The sequence below is a fragment of the Takifugu rubripes genome, chromosome 6 (genome assembly GCF_901000725.2).
Source record: "Takifugu rubripes chromosome 6, fTakRub1.2, whole genome shotgun sequence".
Classification (NCBI taxonomy): Eukaryota; Metazoa; Chordata; class Actinopteri; order Tetraodontiformes; family Tetraodontidae; genus Takifugu; species Takifugu rubripes.
Genome location: NC_042290.1, coordinates 8,713,021 through 8,729,056, shown reverse-complemented (window position 1 = coordinate 8,729,056; position 16,036 = coordinate 8,713,021). Strand labels below are relative to the sequence as shown.

General features: G+C 47.1%; 3 protein-coding genes across 7 annotated transcripts; 1 reads left to right on the top strand and 2 right to left on the bottom strand.

Annotated features, from left to right (window-relative positions):
• The first annotated feature begins 1,103 nt into the window (after positions 1 to 1,103).
• Positions 1,104 to 4,288, top strand: ankrd34ba (ankyrin repeat domain 34Ba). Of its 2 annotated transcripts, XM_029837816.1 has the most exons (4): positions 1,104 to 1,350; positions 1,838 to 1,864; positions 1,967 to 2,034; positions 2,528 to 4,288. In XM_029837816.1, exon 4 carries the CDS (start codon positions 2,551 to 2,553, stop codon positions 4,087 to 4,089), a length of 1,539 nt encoding a protein of 512 aa, XP_029693676.1. In that variant the 5' UTR covers positions 1,104 to 1,350; positions 1,838 to 1,864; positions 1,967 to 2,034; positions 2,528 to 2,550; the 3' UTR covers positions 4,090 to 4,288. The 2 variants fall into 2 exon arrangements, with proteins under 2 accessions (XP_029693676.1, XP_011603155.2); XM_011604853.2 differs by having other exon boundaries at positions 1,104 to 1,864; positions 1,967 to 2,028.
• A 539-nt stretch (positions 4,289 to 4,827) lies between these two features.
• On the bottom strand, positions 4,828 to 9,409 carry oclna (occludin a). The gene is made up of 9 exons (XM_003965416.3): positions 9,308 to 9,409; positions 8,755 to 8,839; positions 7,813 to 8,458; positions 7,574 to 7,741; positions 6,389 to 6,519; positions 5,862 to 6,011; positions 5,613 to 5,784; positions 5,428 to 5,469; positions 4,828 to 5,350 (listed from the first exon to the last, which is right to left on the bottom strand). The coding sequence occupies exons 2-9, from the start codon at positions 8,802 to 8,804 to the stop codon at positions 5,255 to 5,257; spliced, it is 1,455 nt and encodes a 484-aa protein (XP_003965465.2). The 5' UTR covers positions 8,805 to 8,839; positions 9,308 to 9,409; the 3' UTR covers positions 4,828 to 5,254.
• A 368-nt stretch (positions 9,410 to 9,777) lies between these two features.
• Positions 9,778 to 15,772, bottom strand: marveld2a (MARVEL domain containing 2a). Of its 4 annotated transcripts, none has more exons than XM_011604763.2 (9): positions 15,670 to 15,772; positions 14,615 to 14,705; positions 12,899 to 13,864; positions 12,549 to 12,769; positions 12,260 to 12,295; positions 11,982 to 12,145; positions 11,729 to 11,900; positions 11,052 to 11,102; positions 9,778 to 10,821 (listed from the first exon to the last, which is right to left on the bottom strand). In XM_011604763.2, the coding sequence occupies exons 3-9, from the start codon at positions 13,845 to 13,847 to the stop codon at positions 10,702 to 10,704; spliced, it is 1,713 nt and encodes a 570-aa protein (XP_011603065.2). In that variant the 5' UTR covers positions 13,848 to 13,864; positions 14,615 to 14,705; positions 15,670 to 15,772; the 3' UTR covers positions 9,778 to 10,701. The 4 variants fall into 4 exon arrangements, with proteins under 4 accessions (XP_011603065.2, XP_011603067.2, XP_011603066.2 ...); XM_011604765.2 differs by having other exon boundaries at positions 14,648 to 14,705; positions 15,670 to 15,768; XM_011604764.2 differs by lacking the exon at positions 15,670 to 15,772 and adding an exon at positions 15,553 to 15,663 and having other exon boundaries at positions 14,648 to 14,705.
• Positions 15,773 to 16,036: the final 264 nt, after the last annotated feature.

Genomic DNA, 16,036 nt, shown 5'->3' with positions numbered 1-16,036 from the left:
CGACAGTTCGTGTTGAACTTCAGTATTTTCCTCATTAGAGCCACCTGGAGCTGCAGGACTGCAGCTACACATACAAAACCGCACATATTCTGTCCCAAAGAGGGCAATCAAGCAGGTACCTGCCTCGTCATGTTGGCTAAACATACAATCCCGTGGGTGCCTCCAGCTTCCAACCGAGAATAATCTTCCCAGTTCTGATCGTCAGTACATCACAACGAATGTGAAGGTTGTGACAGTTTATTTGTGTCACATTCAGAAATCTGCAACGATTCTGACCAGATCATTCAACATTTTGGTGGGAAAAAGCAGGGATTCCACAAAATAAAATGACTCCGAACATAAAAGCGCAGCGTTAGTCTATTAATATGAAGTTTTTATTGTTATTCAGTAAACAAGCAAAACGGGTCCGTTCAGGGAAAATAAACAGTCAACTTCTGACCTCTTGTGGCGCATTTGTAAACTGCCCTGTTAATCCGCTGTGTTTCCATGGCTACAGAAAAAAGACACAAACCCTGCACCAAGGACTGGAGAGTTAACAACTGCTTTAATAATAACCTGGGATGGATTTTCTTTCCATAAATCCCGGAAGGACAGCAGGTGTTGCTGCAGTTTCATATCTGGTCTTTATTATGTTACATTTTGTCCGTGTCTTCTTTCAACTGTCTCCCTCCTGGTTTTAACTGTATTATTGTAACGACTAAAACAAAACACCGTTATTGTTTCTCATGTTTTTGACTCGTAGGGAGGCTGCGTTCAACCTTTCACGTCAACTCTTTTGATTCTCATTCACCAAATTCTGACACCACAGTTATTAAATCACCTCACACACACACACACACACACAGGTGCATGCACACTCCCACGCACGCTCAAACAACAGTTCCTCCAGCACAATTGCAACATGTGCCGTCATTCAGCCTCCTTGATGGTTGTCATGGAGATGTCATTGATAAGGTGGATGAAATAACTCTCTGCGGCTTGCTGGAAGTCCTCTGTGGCACTTTCAGAGTTAACGGCGCTTTGCTGAATCACTCCTCTTTTAATGAAAAGATAAAGCAGAAAGGCTGCGGCACTTTGTCGCTCTTCTCTGTGCTGAAGCACAAACTGCTGCTGCTGCTGGGATGGATTAACTGCCTCTCAGACCTGCCTGACAACAAGCATCTGTCACTCTTTCACTGCACGCTGAGGAGCTAAACCTTGACTCCTGCTTCCCTGCACACACACACACACACACACACACACACACACACTCTCTCTCTCTCTCTCTCCCTCCCTGGTCACAAAGGACATCAGCAGCAGCAGCTCTGTGGAGCCAATGTCTGCAGCAGGGGATCCATCGGCAGAGACTTGGTGAGTAGCACGAACCCACAGGATGGAGGATGACAAACTTCCTCTTAAACTTCTTCCTCTCGTCACCTTTAAGCCAGATTTGGGTTTGTTAACTCGGAACATTTGCTCATGAGGTTCTGCACTGCCTGAAGGAACCACGGCCGGCCGTGTCGGCCAGTTCTGACTAACACGTTTCATGTCTTTGGAGTGTGTTATGCAATTCTGTTCTCGCATGTGCACGAGTGAGCGTGCACGCACGCACACACGCACACGGCGTCAGTGGCCCCTTGTAGAGGTGTTGAGCTCAGCCTCTTCTGGTGATGTGGCAGAGTTCTCTCTCCTCCATCTGCAGCGCTACCAACAGTCTGAGGGATGAAGAGGAACCTGGAAAAAGCGGGTTTCCAAATATCTCCCAGCATCGTGCACTTTAGTTTCTATTTGTTGGTTAAATCTGTTTTTGCTTTTCTTTCATGGGCAAATTATGAATCATTCAAACTGGAACATGAAGGATGACATTGTGCAACAGATTCTCATGGTGAGATTTTTCACTTCCTCGTTTCTTCCTCTTGGCGTGAATTTGCAACTTGTTCGAGTTTTAATTTTATTTCGCTTTTCTCTTTCAAATCTCCCACTTCAGATTTAGCAGCCTGAGAATTTTCCTGGAGCAATAACGCCTCCTCTTCGGGCAGGAGATCCTGGGTAAAGGTACCTTTGCACACTAGCAACTATCTGCTACCAAAAGTTCAAACTGTATCTGTAATGGTACGGATATTTATTAGGTAGAATGCGCGTTCGAGTCTTTCTCTGGATCCCGGATCTGCCCTGGAACGCTTGACCTGCTGCTAAAAACATGAGCAGCGAGGGGCAGGACTCATCCTCAGCTTCCCCTGCATCATTTACACATATGGTTGATGGTCCTTAGAGCTCTACAACAGAGCTGCGTAATCCTGTCCTGTTCTGTAGCCTGTGCAATTTAAATGTTAGAACACTGCCAAGGACAAACAACACAAAGGCTGAGAGACGGCAGGTGCCTCCGCTGGTGCTGCAGTGGATGAGAGCAGGAAAAGTAACTAGTGAATCAGGCAAACATACGACAGAGGATCTGGTGATTTTTAGCAGCTCGACCATAAGATTTGCCCGTACTGAGCAGTTTTACTGTGACTGTTTTCCAGAGAAATCTTTCCCCTTGTGTCTCCAGATTTACTCTCCTGAGCGGGAAGCATGGAGGGAGAGGTGAGGAACCCCGGAGGAGCCGTGGATTCGGGTATCCCTCTGCTGCGAGCCGTCTTCCTGCGGCGTCTGCGCCTCACGCGGCTGCTCCTGGAGGGGGGAGCTTACATCAATGAGAGCGACAGCCAAGGCCAGACGCCCCTGATGGTGGCCTGCAGGACCCAGCACTGTGACGCCCAGAGCGCCAGCCGGGCCAAACTCGTACAGTTTCTCCTGGAGAAAGGAGCAGATCCGGACATCCAAGACAAGGAGGGCCGAACGGCCCTGATGCACGCCTGTCGGGAGCAGGCGGGAGCGGAGGTGGTGTCTCTGCTCTTGGACAGCGGGTCGGACATCAGCCTGGAAGATCAGTCCGGGACATCGGCGTTGGGCTACGCGGTGATGGCTGGAGAGTGGAGGGTCCTGAAACTCTTGCTGGACACGTGCAAGGCCAAAGGTAAAGAGGTGATCATAATAGCCACAGACAAACTCCCGTATGAGAAACTGCAGGCTAAGCACTACATAAGCATGCCTTCCCTCGGAGTGGACCAGGCCGCTCCGGCGTCTCCTTCTGAAATCCAGCTGATCACCTCCCCCAAGTGCACCGCGTCCTCTGTAACTCCTCCCAAGACCGTTTTCTCCTTCAAGGAAGCTCAGTCCTGTGGAATTAATTCCCACCCGTGTACTCCATCACGTTTCCAGAGGCTCGGACAAGCGGCGCCCCTCCAGCAGCCCCTTCTGAGGCTGAACTCTGAGCCCTGGCTAAAGATCCCAGAGACTCTTCTGGCAAAGCAGCTTCAGGCAGCCTCAGAAAACTGCGAAGAGCTCCTCCACCTTTCTACTGGTGTTCCAGAACTGGAGGGCAGCAACAGCAAGCATTTCATTTCACTCGAAGACAAATCAGTTAAAGGACCTGAAGGAGTAGGAAAGAAGGATTATGGCAAACAAATGATGTCCTTGCCAGGACCCCAGTCCCTTCATTCGGCCTCCAACCCAAACCTCCATTGTGCGAACATCAGGGCAGACTCCTCCTCCTCCTCTCTATCAGGTGGCAAACATCTCAGCAGTCCGTTTCACGGCATGGCCTCATCGAGCCTTCACAGCATTATCCAGAGGCGCAAGATCGGCTCCGACATCTACAGTTCCGACCCCCAGCTAGCTGTAGACATTCAGAACGTCCCCCACGACTCTCAAAGACCAAAAGACCCAGCAGAGGGGAAGAGACTCCCCCCCTTACGCTGCTCCAGCACTCTGGGCTCCAGGGACTCACCACCCACCTCCGGCACAGGCAGGAGGGTGCTGTCTGGATTTGAGCGTAGAGGATCTGGCGCCTATTTGTTGGACCACAGCTCCCAGGCCAGGCCCAGAACTCTCCCACCGCTGACCTTTAACTCCTCCAACGTGCCCATCCTCAGCAGCTTCTGTGATAAGGAGCAGGGAGGGAAACACGTGTTCCCCGCGGCTCCTCCCGGCCACCCCAAAGAGCTGACCAGGAGAATGCTGCTGAGGAGACACTCCATCCAGACCGAGCAGTTCAAGACCACCGCCTGAGCTGAAGCCGAAGAGCTTGTCAGCGCGCTTCCACGTGCTTTGCCTCATGCCGTTCTGTCAGTGTAGTGAAAGAGGACGATGGGATCCAAAGAAGATGGAGAGCTGCTCTTACCAGGAAGCTTCCCGTGCTTTGAGCTGGAGGATCCCCGGTCTGAGGTATACCTGACAAGTAAATGATTCAAGGAGTTCATGCTGGGTTCAGAGGGAAACCCACCAGTTCTGGGGTGGTTTTATCAACATTTAGAAGATTTTGCTGCGATTCTATAGCTGTGCTACTGTTTTATACTTAGCAACAGAACAATATCAAGCGGTCTAGCAGGGTAACTGATGTCACATGCACAACACAGGCGTCAGCCTCAACACAGGCAGCCATCAGTCTGTTTTTGTTTGTTAAACCGGATCATGCCAAAAAAAAGAAGTATTCCTCCAAAATTCCTCTGACTTTTACACATCCAGATTCACCCTCAGTTGTGTTTTTGGTCGGCTTTAATTTGCTCTAATTGCTTTTCTCTCCATGATGTAGTATTGTTTTTAAAAAAAAGATTTAAAAAAAAAATTGTTTCCACAAGACAGTTTTGGGGATTTCTCTTCAAAAATTGAGAGTACATTTTTCAAATTTAGAGCTAAAAGTACGAAAACTGTTCCTAGATTTGGTATTTACACACACACAAAAAAACAACAACTCTTAAATGGAGCTTTTGTTCATCACATTGTTGGCCTCTGTAAGAGAAGCAAGGCTTTTGTTCCATAAAAGAATTTAATGTGATAAAAATGCATTTCACTGTAAATGTACAACAATATACATTAAATACATGAAAACAAATTCAAACATTTGAAAGTGTGTTGGTTCCTCCATTCACGATGAAACAATTATAATACATAAAAATGTTTCATAAAATGGTAAAACATTAAAAAAAATAACATATTTACAAGTTGATTTTAAAAGTGATATAAGAGTGAAACGGTCTCAGGTGCCGTTTGAAGGAGCACGAGCTGCATATTCATCTGATCATCTGATCTTTCACATCATAATACCTGCAGCTGAAACCAAGAAACGCAAATGCTTGTCAATAACTTCTACAATATCTCACGTCCACCCTGGCTGGAATTCCAAGTGCGTGAGGGCAGTTCTGGCCCGTTGGCCGAGGCGGGGCGGGGGGGTCATTCAGGCCCTGTCGTAGTCGCTCACCCTCTTCTTGATGTGGTTCAGTTTGGCCTTCAGATATTTGCACCGGCGCTTCTTCACCCGATAATCTGGAGACTTTCGAGAGGAACAAACAACCAGCTAAGCAACCATCACCTGACAGATCAAAGACGAAGAAAAAAGAAGGAACTTACCTTTTTAATGTCCTTTAGTCTGTTGTACTCATCTAGAGCATCCTGTTACAAAGAACAAAGCATGAGAGCAGTCATCAAAGACCAGATGGCCAAGGAGTTCATTCTTGTTAAGTTTCTCCAGGAAAGATCATCTAAAAAGGTGCCAACAGGTGAGCTGCATGTGCTTAGCTCCGCCTCCTCCTCACCAGGTACTGTGGGCTGCCCTCCTCCAGCTCGTCCAGCTCTCGGTCCACGTCAGACAGGTTCTTGTTGATGCTGTCCAGCCCTGCCTGCAGGTCTTTGTACTCCTGGTGGTCGCGGTCGAACTCGTGCTTGTAGTTGCTGCGCTGCTGCTCGTTTGTGATCGGAGGAAATTCGCTGCCAAACGGCGGAAGAGAGACGGTCGTAACGCGTTTCACAACCGCGGCGTTTGCCTCCCAAAGGTCCCCTCTCACCTGTCGAAGTCGTCGTCGTCCAGCTCGTCTCCGGAGGAGTTATAGTCGTCGTAGTCGCGTCTCCTCTTGGGCCTCCCGGCGGAGCTCGCCACTTCAGAGGTGGTGCTGTAGGGAGCGCCGTTGCGCAATGGCACGCTTTCCTCCGGAGGCCTGTGGGGACAGACGACAGCAGCGTTAGTACCGGAACCGGCGGTTATCGTCACCTCCACGCCGACATCAGACTGATGCCAGGTTGTGACCTCTGACCTTTGCCAAGTCAGCAGTGAGTAACGCCACCGGAGTGTTTGCCTGGATCACAACTATCAAAACTATTCCTGATAGTTTCAGCGCGGAAACACTTCAGGAATCTGTCGGGGTGGTGACGCAATGCCGGATCTTTACATGAGAGCAAGTTCCAGCAGGTTCTGCAGGAGGAATCCTGCAGCTTCCAACATACAGCAGCAGTCTCCCACCTCAGAGGAGGGGGGGGGACATCAGACCCCACCAGTTTTAGACTCCCCCCAGCTGATGAAGGTGAATTTACTCACTGTGGGGTGTAGCTATAGGGGGGTTTGTCGTAGTTGGTGCTTTCATCGTCCAGGTGACTTCTGGAACTTCTCATCTTCTCAGGGTAATCTGACATCGGCACCACTTCGGGGGGAACCGACACATTGTTGACCTACGTGGGCGGGGGCCGATAAAAAAGATAATTAAGTTGTTGCATTAATAGCGGACATTTGTGACACACACCGCTCAGATAGAACACTGGTGATCAGCAGCTCAACAAACCAGCTGCAGCCAGTTCCCATTTCTGCTCTGATCCGCCTGCATGGACTTGTCCCCTGAGATGAACGCTGCTGCTCACGTCCACAACAAAACACGGCGACAGGTGCTGCAGGAGACTCCACAGGCTACCTCAGCACTTTCAGACAGGTTCCCACAGGAACCAGACATCTCCAAAGCCCCAGTTTCCCCCTATCGTGTTGCACTTGCGGGTGCTGACTTTTACAATTCCAGGTACCGACCCGACCTGTTTTTCCTCTTTATTACTCTGAATGTGGGAGGACGTTGCTGTGCTGTGTGTTGTCACAACGCCTGGCGATGACCAGAAGGGCCCCACTCGGCGCTGCTCGCGGGGTCCTGTCAAATCTCAGGTGTTGCCAAACACCCTGAAATGTCCCCAGACAAGGCATGATTCACCACGCAGCGTGAACATGTGGATCTACATGACCTAAATGACAGCACGGCAGCGACTGAAACTCAGCAGAGCTCGAGCCACTCCTTGAAACTGAGCGCACAAAGAAGGCCAGCCAGCCGCGCGTCCCCCTCCCCCCCCCCTTCGACAGACAGGTGTCGGCTACCAAACCTGTTGAACCGCTTCTAAAAACATCTTCGGTTTACCCGAGAGGAGAAGCAGGATTCCAACAACGAAAACAATCTTTTGGCTCCTTTTTCGGGGAAGTTGTGCGATTCAGTTTTGCATTTTCCGAGCCTCTAAACGGGCGCCGGAAGGATAATGTCCAATCGATATTTTCCTGTAATTGCTTATTTGAGTGCAGCTCTGCACTGAAACGTGCAGAAAAGTGACGTTTCTGGTGTTTCCTAACCCTACATATGCTATAAAATGATCAATAAGTAAAGCCGAGAAGAAAGATAATGTTACAAGCAGCTTTTTTTGGTACTTTCCTCATTAAAGGTTCGTGATTAACAGTGTCCCCGGGGTAATGACTCACCCACGCCTCCACATCTCGGGGTGGCTCCATCTCGTCAATGACCTTCACTTTCTTCCACAGAATGTTGCTCTTGCCGTAGTTGCCAATTTTCTGGCGAGTCTTCAGCGCGAAGACGAGCATGATGATGAGGGCGATGGTGACCAGGAAGCCAAACACCACGGCGATGGCCTGAAATGAGAATGACGCCTCTTAGTTGCAGCCAGGGGCGGCTCAAAGGCGCCAACGACGTGTGTTTTTACCTCCTGTGGCTCCACCACGCAGTAGTGGTAGAGATACTGATTCGTGAACATCCCCGAAGGTTGCGGTTGCTGATACTGAGCGCACAGGCCGGCAATCTGGCTGCCGTACACGGACCCAGACGACTGAGCCATGGGGTTCACCGCCACCAGGTAGACTATAGAGGCTATTAGCATTAGCAGTGCAAGGATGGCGGAGATGATCAAGACTGCCAGGTAGAACTTCCTGCCCTCCGACAGGCTCTGGTGAGACACGATGATAATGAAGACAACCAGGGCAAAGATGAAGGCGATGGCTGCCATGGCGATCATGAACCCTTTCCCAGACCGCGGGTCGTTGTAGTTTCCTCCCAAACTACCATAGCCGTAGTTGTTTCCGCCGCCGTACCCGCCGCCGCCGAAGCTTCCTCCGTAGTTTCCTCCGTAACTTCCCCCGTAGCTCCCCCCATAGCCCAGGCCCCCGAAGCCACTCAGGGCTCCCTGGCTGTCCCACGCCAGCGTGGAGGCCACGCAGGCAAAAATGGCCAGGGACATGACAATGACCATGATGGACATGATTTTGAGGATGCCTGGCGGAGACGTCCACTTGTAGAAATGCTGGAATTCGTCATCTGGGTAGTAGGAATATGCTGGCTGAGTTGGGGCGTGACTGTTGACGGGAAAAATGGTGAAAATAAACAAACATGACCTGATTTCACTCTGATATTCTTGCATTCTGTTGTTTAAAAGCGCTGGTGTCTGATTTACTCTCCAAATACACCTTTCAAGCTCAGCATAGTGAAAATTCCTAAAATAAACCAAACATTCGTCAGTTAGTGTGCAAATTTTAATTTTACTCTATAACAGGATTTCCACAGCACTCATTCGCAGGCTACCAGTTATTCCAGTGAATAAAGATCTAAAATAAATCCAAGATCAGCTGATTGTTGGTTAAAAGATACTTACTAGCCGTCAGACTCGTAAGGGGGCGGACTCCCGTTGGGCCTGGAGGACATCGCTGCTGTTTCACTGGCTCTGTATCTGCAAAACTCTGCGAAAATGTCTCAATATTAGGAGATGACCTTGTATCCTGACAACCGCAAAAACAAACAAACCACATTATGAGTTTTTGTAGTATAAATCAACCCACAGAAGCTGTATTCAGGGTGAGACTGGAAATATTTGCTTCTATTTAAACCCAAAACTAAAGCAAGCCTGCATGTTTTCACTTATTTTACTGACAGGCTCCTGTAGCCATTATAAATGCAGGTATTTTTACATTATTGGCACCATCTGACTTGTCAAATCGCTTTAACCCCACAAACTCTCCAGTTCCAACAAACTATGAGCCCACAAACACATCCGTTTAAGTCATTAGAAATATACCAGATTATTACATTATTATGAAACTAGAGCGGCCATGAAAGCCCGTAAAGGAGCGGATGTTTCTAATTTACACGCGTCTCGAGTAAAAACTGGTGTAAATGCGAGTTAGTCGGACAAACTTCTCTTCACTCACCTGTTCTCGGCTCCACCTGAAATCTTTCAACTGAAACTGCTGCTGCTGATAATAAACAATCCGGGACGCGCCCAGGTGAGCCCTCCGCGTCACCTTAGCCCCGCCCCTGCGCCCTCGAAAGTGTCGTATTACTGCGCGAGAGCGGAAGTATTGACCCGCACGAGAGCTATTTTTTGTAGGTCACCTGTGACAGTTCCCCTTGATTATTTTATTTCCCTAAAATCAAATGTACAGTCGAAATGTTGTGACATTACAAAAAAATTACAAGATTTTTCTAAAGGATATTTATTTTAATAAAAATAAATCGAATGCTGCATAACAATATATATTATTATACGAACATTGAAGAATTCTACAGGCGAAATTATCTACATTTTAGGCTAAAGAAAAAAAATCATCAAATCAAATATGAATTAAATATACATATTAAATGAATGGAATCAGAAAAGGTCACTGTTCAGCATTGTGATAAAATACAAATACAAATACAACTTTAATATCATGCAGAAAAAGCAGTACACATTTATACACAGTGGGACACTTAAAGCTGCATTTTTACATTAAGAAAACAGTTTTCTTTCCCTTTCTGGGAGAAATGATGACGACCACAGGAAATACAAAAGAAGCTGTATTCTGAAGAGACAAAGCACCAATGTTATCTTAAATTATGAAAGACTTTGGACAATATTTACAATTATAATCTGATCCGAAGTATTAAAGCATGATTCTCTTTCCATCAGCAGGTCCAGTGTACAATACAGATACAAAAAAAAGTACATTTAATCTGTGAAATGGTAGAACAGCATCACAACAAAGATCATCTACAGTCCCACTCCAGAAACATGTGGAGGCAGAAGTGTGCAATTAAAACAGGATCACAGCAGATGCAAACTAACGGAGACAGAGAGGAGCAAAAAGTGACTGATTCCCTCAGAGAAACCAGGCAGCGTTTGGAATTTTCAGGTTCATGCCAGCTCTTCCCTCACAGGGATGCTGGTGTCGTTGATAAAAATCAAAATAAAAAGAGCATTAAAGCTAAACTTCACAGTCACATTAAAACAAACTCACCACCAGTTCTTTGCATAAACAAAACATTAAAACAGATTAGTTAGATATTCTGAAAAATGCAATTATTTTCTTTGTTTCTGGTGTTTTCTGGTTAATTGCTGTCGCGCCACCAACTTCCACCAAGCCTGTGGAATTCTGGTGAATTTGGGGGACATTTCAGCGGGTTTCCTGTTTACAGTCTTGGTGCTATTATGGGTTTCCATGTAATATCAAACTACCGGCATTTCTGCTGAGTGTTTCTGAAAACAGAAGCCCACAGGCGTCGACATGGCAGAATGAAAATGTCCGTCATCCACGTGCGGCCCCGCATCCAAACCACGGTCCGTTTAATCGTATCCGTCATTCCACTCCATGACTTTATCGTACTCTTGGATCTTCTGTTTAATGTGTGAAAGTTTGCTCTTCAGGTACTCGCAGCGCTCCTTCTTCTCGAGAAACGTCGGGTCCTGGAGACATGTGGCACCAAGTCGACAGTTATCGACCGAGTTATTTAAATCAGAAATCAGGATGCACATGAGGGTTAAACCCATTTTATCAACAATTCCCAGTTATCTGATGTCTCCCAGATGTTGACGCTCATGTAAAATCCACCATAAATTACACAGGAAAGAACATATAACTTCAATATTTTATATGAGCTATGGCATTGAAAACAACAGAAGGGTAAAAGACTCACATTTTTCTTCCTCCGATAATCCTGAAGGATTCGGTTGATTCGATCCACCTCCTACACACAGAGGGAAAAAGACGCTGTTGGATGGAGCAGTGAAGGAATGTGGAGGGTGGAGGGGAAGTTTACTGGGAGGCAGGAAGAGCAAACACAACTGGGGAAATGTGGAACAGCTGAAGAACAAAAAGACCTCAAGAAGCAGGAATCCAGGAGTCTGCGTTCATGACGCTTCCTCATCAGGATTTACTGCTCAGCTGGAAAAGCTATAAAACAGCACCCTTTGAAATCGGATATAATACGGAACGATGACCTTCTAGACTGGAGAAGAGCTCAGCCATAGTTTTAGTTCCTTAAATAAGCAAAGCAACAAACACACCTGATCCTACTTTTCCTGTTATTCAGCATACTACAGGAAGTACATAAGTTTGTAGCAAAGGGTCAGGTATAAATTCCATCGTGATTATGGCATGACGGCGGGTTAATGTTTCGACAGCATGACAAAAGCCAAAACCTTTGAGCAACACTCACTACCCGCAATTCAAATAGCTTTTATTGGCCGGGCACCAATAAAGCTGTGAGCTCTGCAGTGACTCAGCCTTCTGAAGGGCTGAGTCACCGAGCACCGAAACTGAAACGAGACGATTTATTTTGAAAAGCACAGGAAGTTGCGTGTCGCCAATCACCATCTGGCTGGACGGGTGCTGGGGCAGACTGCGCATCATGGCGTCCATCTCGTCAAACTTCTTCTGAGTGAGCTGCACCTCGGCGTGGAGCTCCTTGTACTCTGCGTACTGGTCGTTGAACACAGCTCGGTACTGGTCTCGCTCCTCGTTAGTTCGAATCGTTGGGTATTTCCTAAAGATGAGAAAAAAAGAAGAAAAAAATTATTGATTTTTAGTGGGAAAAAATGAATCACTGGCATTCCTAGATCCTTACGCAATGTAGTCAGGCAGAATAACTGGTTTTGGGATGTGGCCTGAAGGTATGGGTCCGGCCAGAACCTTCGGGGGGACCGATTTAGGGGCAGCCTGGACGGGAACGACGACGGAGCCTTGAACGTGTTCTGGACCGTTATCTGCAGGAGCTGAAACTGGAACCATCTGGAGGAAAGCAGAAGAATCATAAAAAAAAAAAAAACCTGCGCAAATACGCGTCCTTGACCACATAAAAGCCGAATATCTTTTATTTTAGTCTGTGTGTGAGGAAACACATACCAGCGTCTGCCCAGATCGCCTGTCAGTGGGAAGCATCTGTTCACAACATAAAACGATACCTCGTTAAAGAGCTTTGACAGCGACAGACGTAGGTGAGGTGGTTCTACTAAACCCCCAAATAATGGACAGTTCAAACCAACAAGATGCATTAACAGTGCTTAATCTCCATCTCAGAGACTCCGCCCACTGGAAATAACCTGGCCTGTCGCGCAGGGCGTGGCCGCAGCTTTAAACTAATAACCTAAGCTTTGGTGATTGAGAAACCTCCCGAGGATTCCAGGGCTCTCACCTCGTGGCCGTGAAGCTCCCTGTACCTGCGATTGGCTTCATGCCTCCACAGCTTGAGACACACGATGGCTCCAATCAGGTACACAACCATGGTGACGAACAGAAAGATGATGGCGGCAGTCTGGCCGGCCTCTGTTCTGCAGAAGGCTCCGTTGATTCCATTGTTGAAAACCGGGTAGGAGCAGAGGCCCCCGCGGGTGGTATCGCGAACATAAATGATGCCTGTTGCATAAAAGTAAAAGTACAATTACAACTTTGGGTAATGATTCAACCACAAAAATGTTTTTTTTAAATCACTGTGAGCAAAACTGGAACCTGGAGCAGCAAAGAAAAAGGTGTGGTTGCAGATACCTGCTGCCATGTAGAGAATGGCCAGTGCAAGGTTGATAGTAAACTCTGTCAGAGGCCACCAGTTGGAGTCCAGCAGGATGGTGCGGTAGTACATGGTCATCCCCAACACCAACACTATCACAGTCACCAACCAGGCCAGCCCTGCTACCACCAGCACAAATGGCGTCTTGGGGCCCGTGTAATAGGCCCCGCCCATGCCAGCGCCGTAAAGACCTCCGTACGATCCTCCGGGTGATGAGTATCCAAACATGTTGAACCACTCATTGTCTTTGTGGATGTAAGCGCACACGCAGGCAAACACGCCAGCTCCCAGCAGGAGCTCCACGCAGCCCAGGATCCTCAGCAGCCCAGCCCAGGACTTCATGTAGGCGTAGCGCTGGTGGTACTCCTCTACCCGCTCGCTGTAGGTGAGACCTGTGCGGTAAGTGCGCCCTGACACGGACTCGGGGCCACTGCCTTTTCCCAGAAGCTCATTCCCAGAGTTGTAGCTGCCGCCCGAGCCGCCATAAGGATCCCGGTAGGATCCAGGAGCAGAGGGGGACTGCGGAGGGGAACAGCGCACCCCCCCAGACGTGCTATTGTTGTTGTTGTTGCACGAGGAGCCCGACATGGACCAGGGCTTTTTGCTGCTGCGGTTGCTGCCTCGGAAGAAGTCCTTCCACGAGTCCGGGATAAAGCGGTGGACGGGTTTTATATCGAGGGCGGGGTCAGGGTCCTCGTTGTCCTCGCTCCCGCTGGGATCAAATTCAGGGCCCACAGGAGGCTGGTCTGGCAGCGGTGGAGGAGGGAGGGGGTCAGCGCTGTGAGCGAACCGAAACGCTCCCTGCTCTCTCAGCGGCTGCAGATCCTCCGAGTCTGCTCGGCGTAAAGAGCCCTCTGGGACCTGGTCGTAGTGGGGCGCCTGGCGGACGCGCTCAGTGCGTCCTGGAAAGCCTCCTCCATAGGACATGAGGATGGTGATGATCCCTGAGGACACACACATGTTTAGCACGTCAGAGTTAAACTTCTTACACAAAAGAAGCTGATCAACTGGAATTTGTCTTCATTTAGAAATTTTGTTGCAGGTATAAATGATTTTAAGTGAAGAATTTTCGTGATTTTCGTATTTTTCAAATATAAATCAAGAACCTTGAAGACAAATCACAATTTTGCTTTGATAAACATGCAACAACAGACCTTTTGGATTGCTTATTAGTCTCAGTATATTTTAAAATGAAATGGTCACGCAATAATTTAAGCTTTTGTATTAACAGTTGAAATCCAAAGGAGGACTGCAAACAAAAACAAAAAGGAAATACAGACAGGACAACAAAAAAACATAAAAACGTTATTATTATTGCAGACATCCAGGAGGAACCCTCAAATTACAGACACCATTACCAGGGGTCATCAACAGCCCTCATCAGTGAAGAAGCCATCCCATCATCCTTCATGCAAAAGTCAAGAATGCATTTTGTGCTGTGATCAAATAAGCAGCTCAAATTCTCCATCATATTTGCAGTAAAGTCCAATAAAATTCCAATTCAAGGTGTTAACGCTCTAATAGGCTGTTCCAAAAGGGATAACTACAGAATATATAGTGTATATGAATTTATTCAGCCTTTTGACAGCACAAAATTACAATCAGGCAACAAACCCCCGTAAAAAGCCAAGTTCTTTAAGTGGACATCTTCTTGAAAGGTAAAAAATAAAGTAATACAAACTGTGCTTGAATACCTCTTTCACACGCAGTCACTCAACACGACTTACATTGGCTTGCAGGTCAGAATGCAAACCTGGTCTGATCATACAGGGTGCTGAAAATCACCTGTAAACACAAGCAGAGGTGTGAAACATCTGGAGGGACCAGGATGCGAAGCGACGCCCCCGTCTGCACGAGAGCAGGCGTGTGTGAGCTGGGTGATGAAATTTCTCTCAATTCCAGCAAAAAGCCACACCTGCCAGTCAAAAACTTTAAAAGTTCTGTCTGGGAGTGGGTACTTCTTAAACATGTATATAAATAAAGCATGATCTCATGTATATTAAAGCTTCTAAAACATGACACCTAACTATGACAACAGGAAGTTTTCTTTATTACAATTTTAGGTGTGGAAAAACTTGTTTTTTTATTTCTTAATGCCAAATTATTACACCTTATGAGGGTTAAAGATGATTGAATAGTTCAACCAAACAGACGACACATCTTTGATATTTCAGCAGAATTCATAGTTTTACATTTCTGCACATCAGTGATAAACTTTACGGATTTGGACATACATTTGCTTCAATACTTGTTTCAACTTGTTCTAGTAAATCATCAGTCACACAATATTGCACATATAAAACTTGAATGCTCTGATCTAACAACACAAACACCTTAATTATAAGTATAATAAAATGTATTTAGTCATACAACCACAGGTGTAAATGTGCAGTCATGGGGGCCTATAACTTTATCAGGAACTTGGGAACCTTCAGAGGGCTCAAAAAGCGCAAAAAGTTTTTAACACTTTTTTGATACTTTCTAAGTGAACGCAGCCATTCGATCGAGCCAGAGATGAAATCTCTATTAAAACGCTGCTCCGAACTGTTGTTTTTAACAGGTTCGGGCTAGTTAAGGTGAGCTTCTCGAGGTGAACTCAACCCCAAACATCGCTCAGTTTTTTTCCCGATACCTTATCGAAGCGGAAAAGTTCACTTTCTCGCCCAGGAGCGCCTCGGAATCGACGAGTTATCAGCCGCACAGGCAAATGTGAAGTTTGGAGGATGTAAATAAAGGCTGCGCCTCTTACCTTGCCCGCTTCCTTCTTTTCTTCTTCGTCTCTTTTCTCGCATTTCGGTCACGTTAAACCACAGGTCTCCCTCCGGCGCGACCACGTGACCTGCCCATCCCTGTGACGTCACCCCGGCTCCGAGGAAGTTTACCTGTTTGAAAGTCCGCCCGACACACCTGAAGCGGCCACAGTCACCCAATAAATGGAAATGATCGCACTGGACAACAGCAGTGGTCAGGCCAGAAATGAACGCAATGAAAAATAAAAGTGTAATAATGGAAATGAGATCATTTATTGGTACAGCACCTAAAACAAACGGGCCTTTACAAAAACGAAAAAAGAATGCACATAAAATTGGAAGCAAAACACTATGAAATTTAAATAG

What these genes read in the sequence shown, in the direction of transcription:
- ankrd34ba (XM_029837816.1), top strand. Translation starts at nt 2,551, where the DNA reads ATGGAGGGAGAGGTGAGGAACCCCGGAGGAGCCGTGGATTCGGGTATC.
- oclna (XM_003965416.3), bottom strand. Translation starts at nt 8,804, where the DNA reads ATGTCCTCCAGGCCCAACGGGAGTCCGCCCCCTTACGAGTCTGACGGC. An exon ending in CCTTACGAGTCTGACGGCTA is followed by an intron (nt 8,459 to 8,754) that starts GTAAGTATCTTT and finishes TCCCGTCAACAG; the next exon opens with TCACGCCCCAACTCAGCCAG. An exon ending in GCGTGGTGGAGCCACAGGAG is followed by an intron (nt 7,742 to 7,812) that starts GTAAAAACACAC and finishes TTCTCATTTCAG; the next exon opens with GCCATCGCCGTGGTGTTTGG.
- marveld2a (XM_011604763.2), bottom strand. Translation starts at nt 13,847, where the DNA reads ATGTCCTATGGAGGAGGCTTTCCAGGACGCACTGAGCGCGTCCGCCAG. An exon ending in GGCGATCTGGGCAGACGCTG is followed by an intron (nt 12,146 to 12,259) that starts GTATGTGTTTCC and finishes GCTTTCCTCCAG; the next exon opens with ATGGTTCCAGTTTCAGCTCC. An exon ending in ATTCTGCCTGACTACATTGC is followed by an intron (nt 11,901 to 11,981) that starts GTAAGGATCTAG and finishes TCTCATCTTTAG; the next exon opens with GAAATACCCAACGATTCGAA.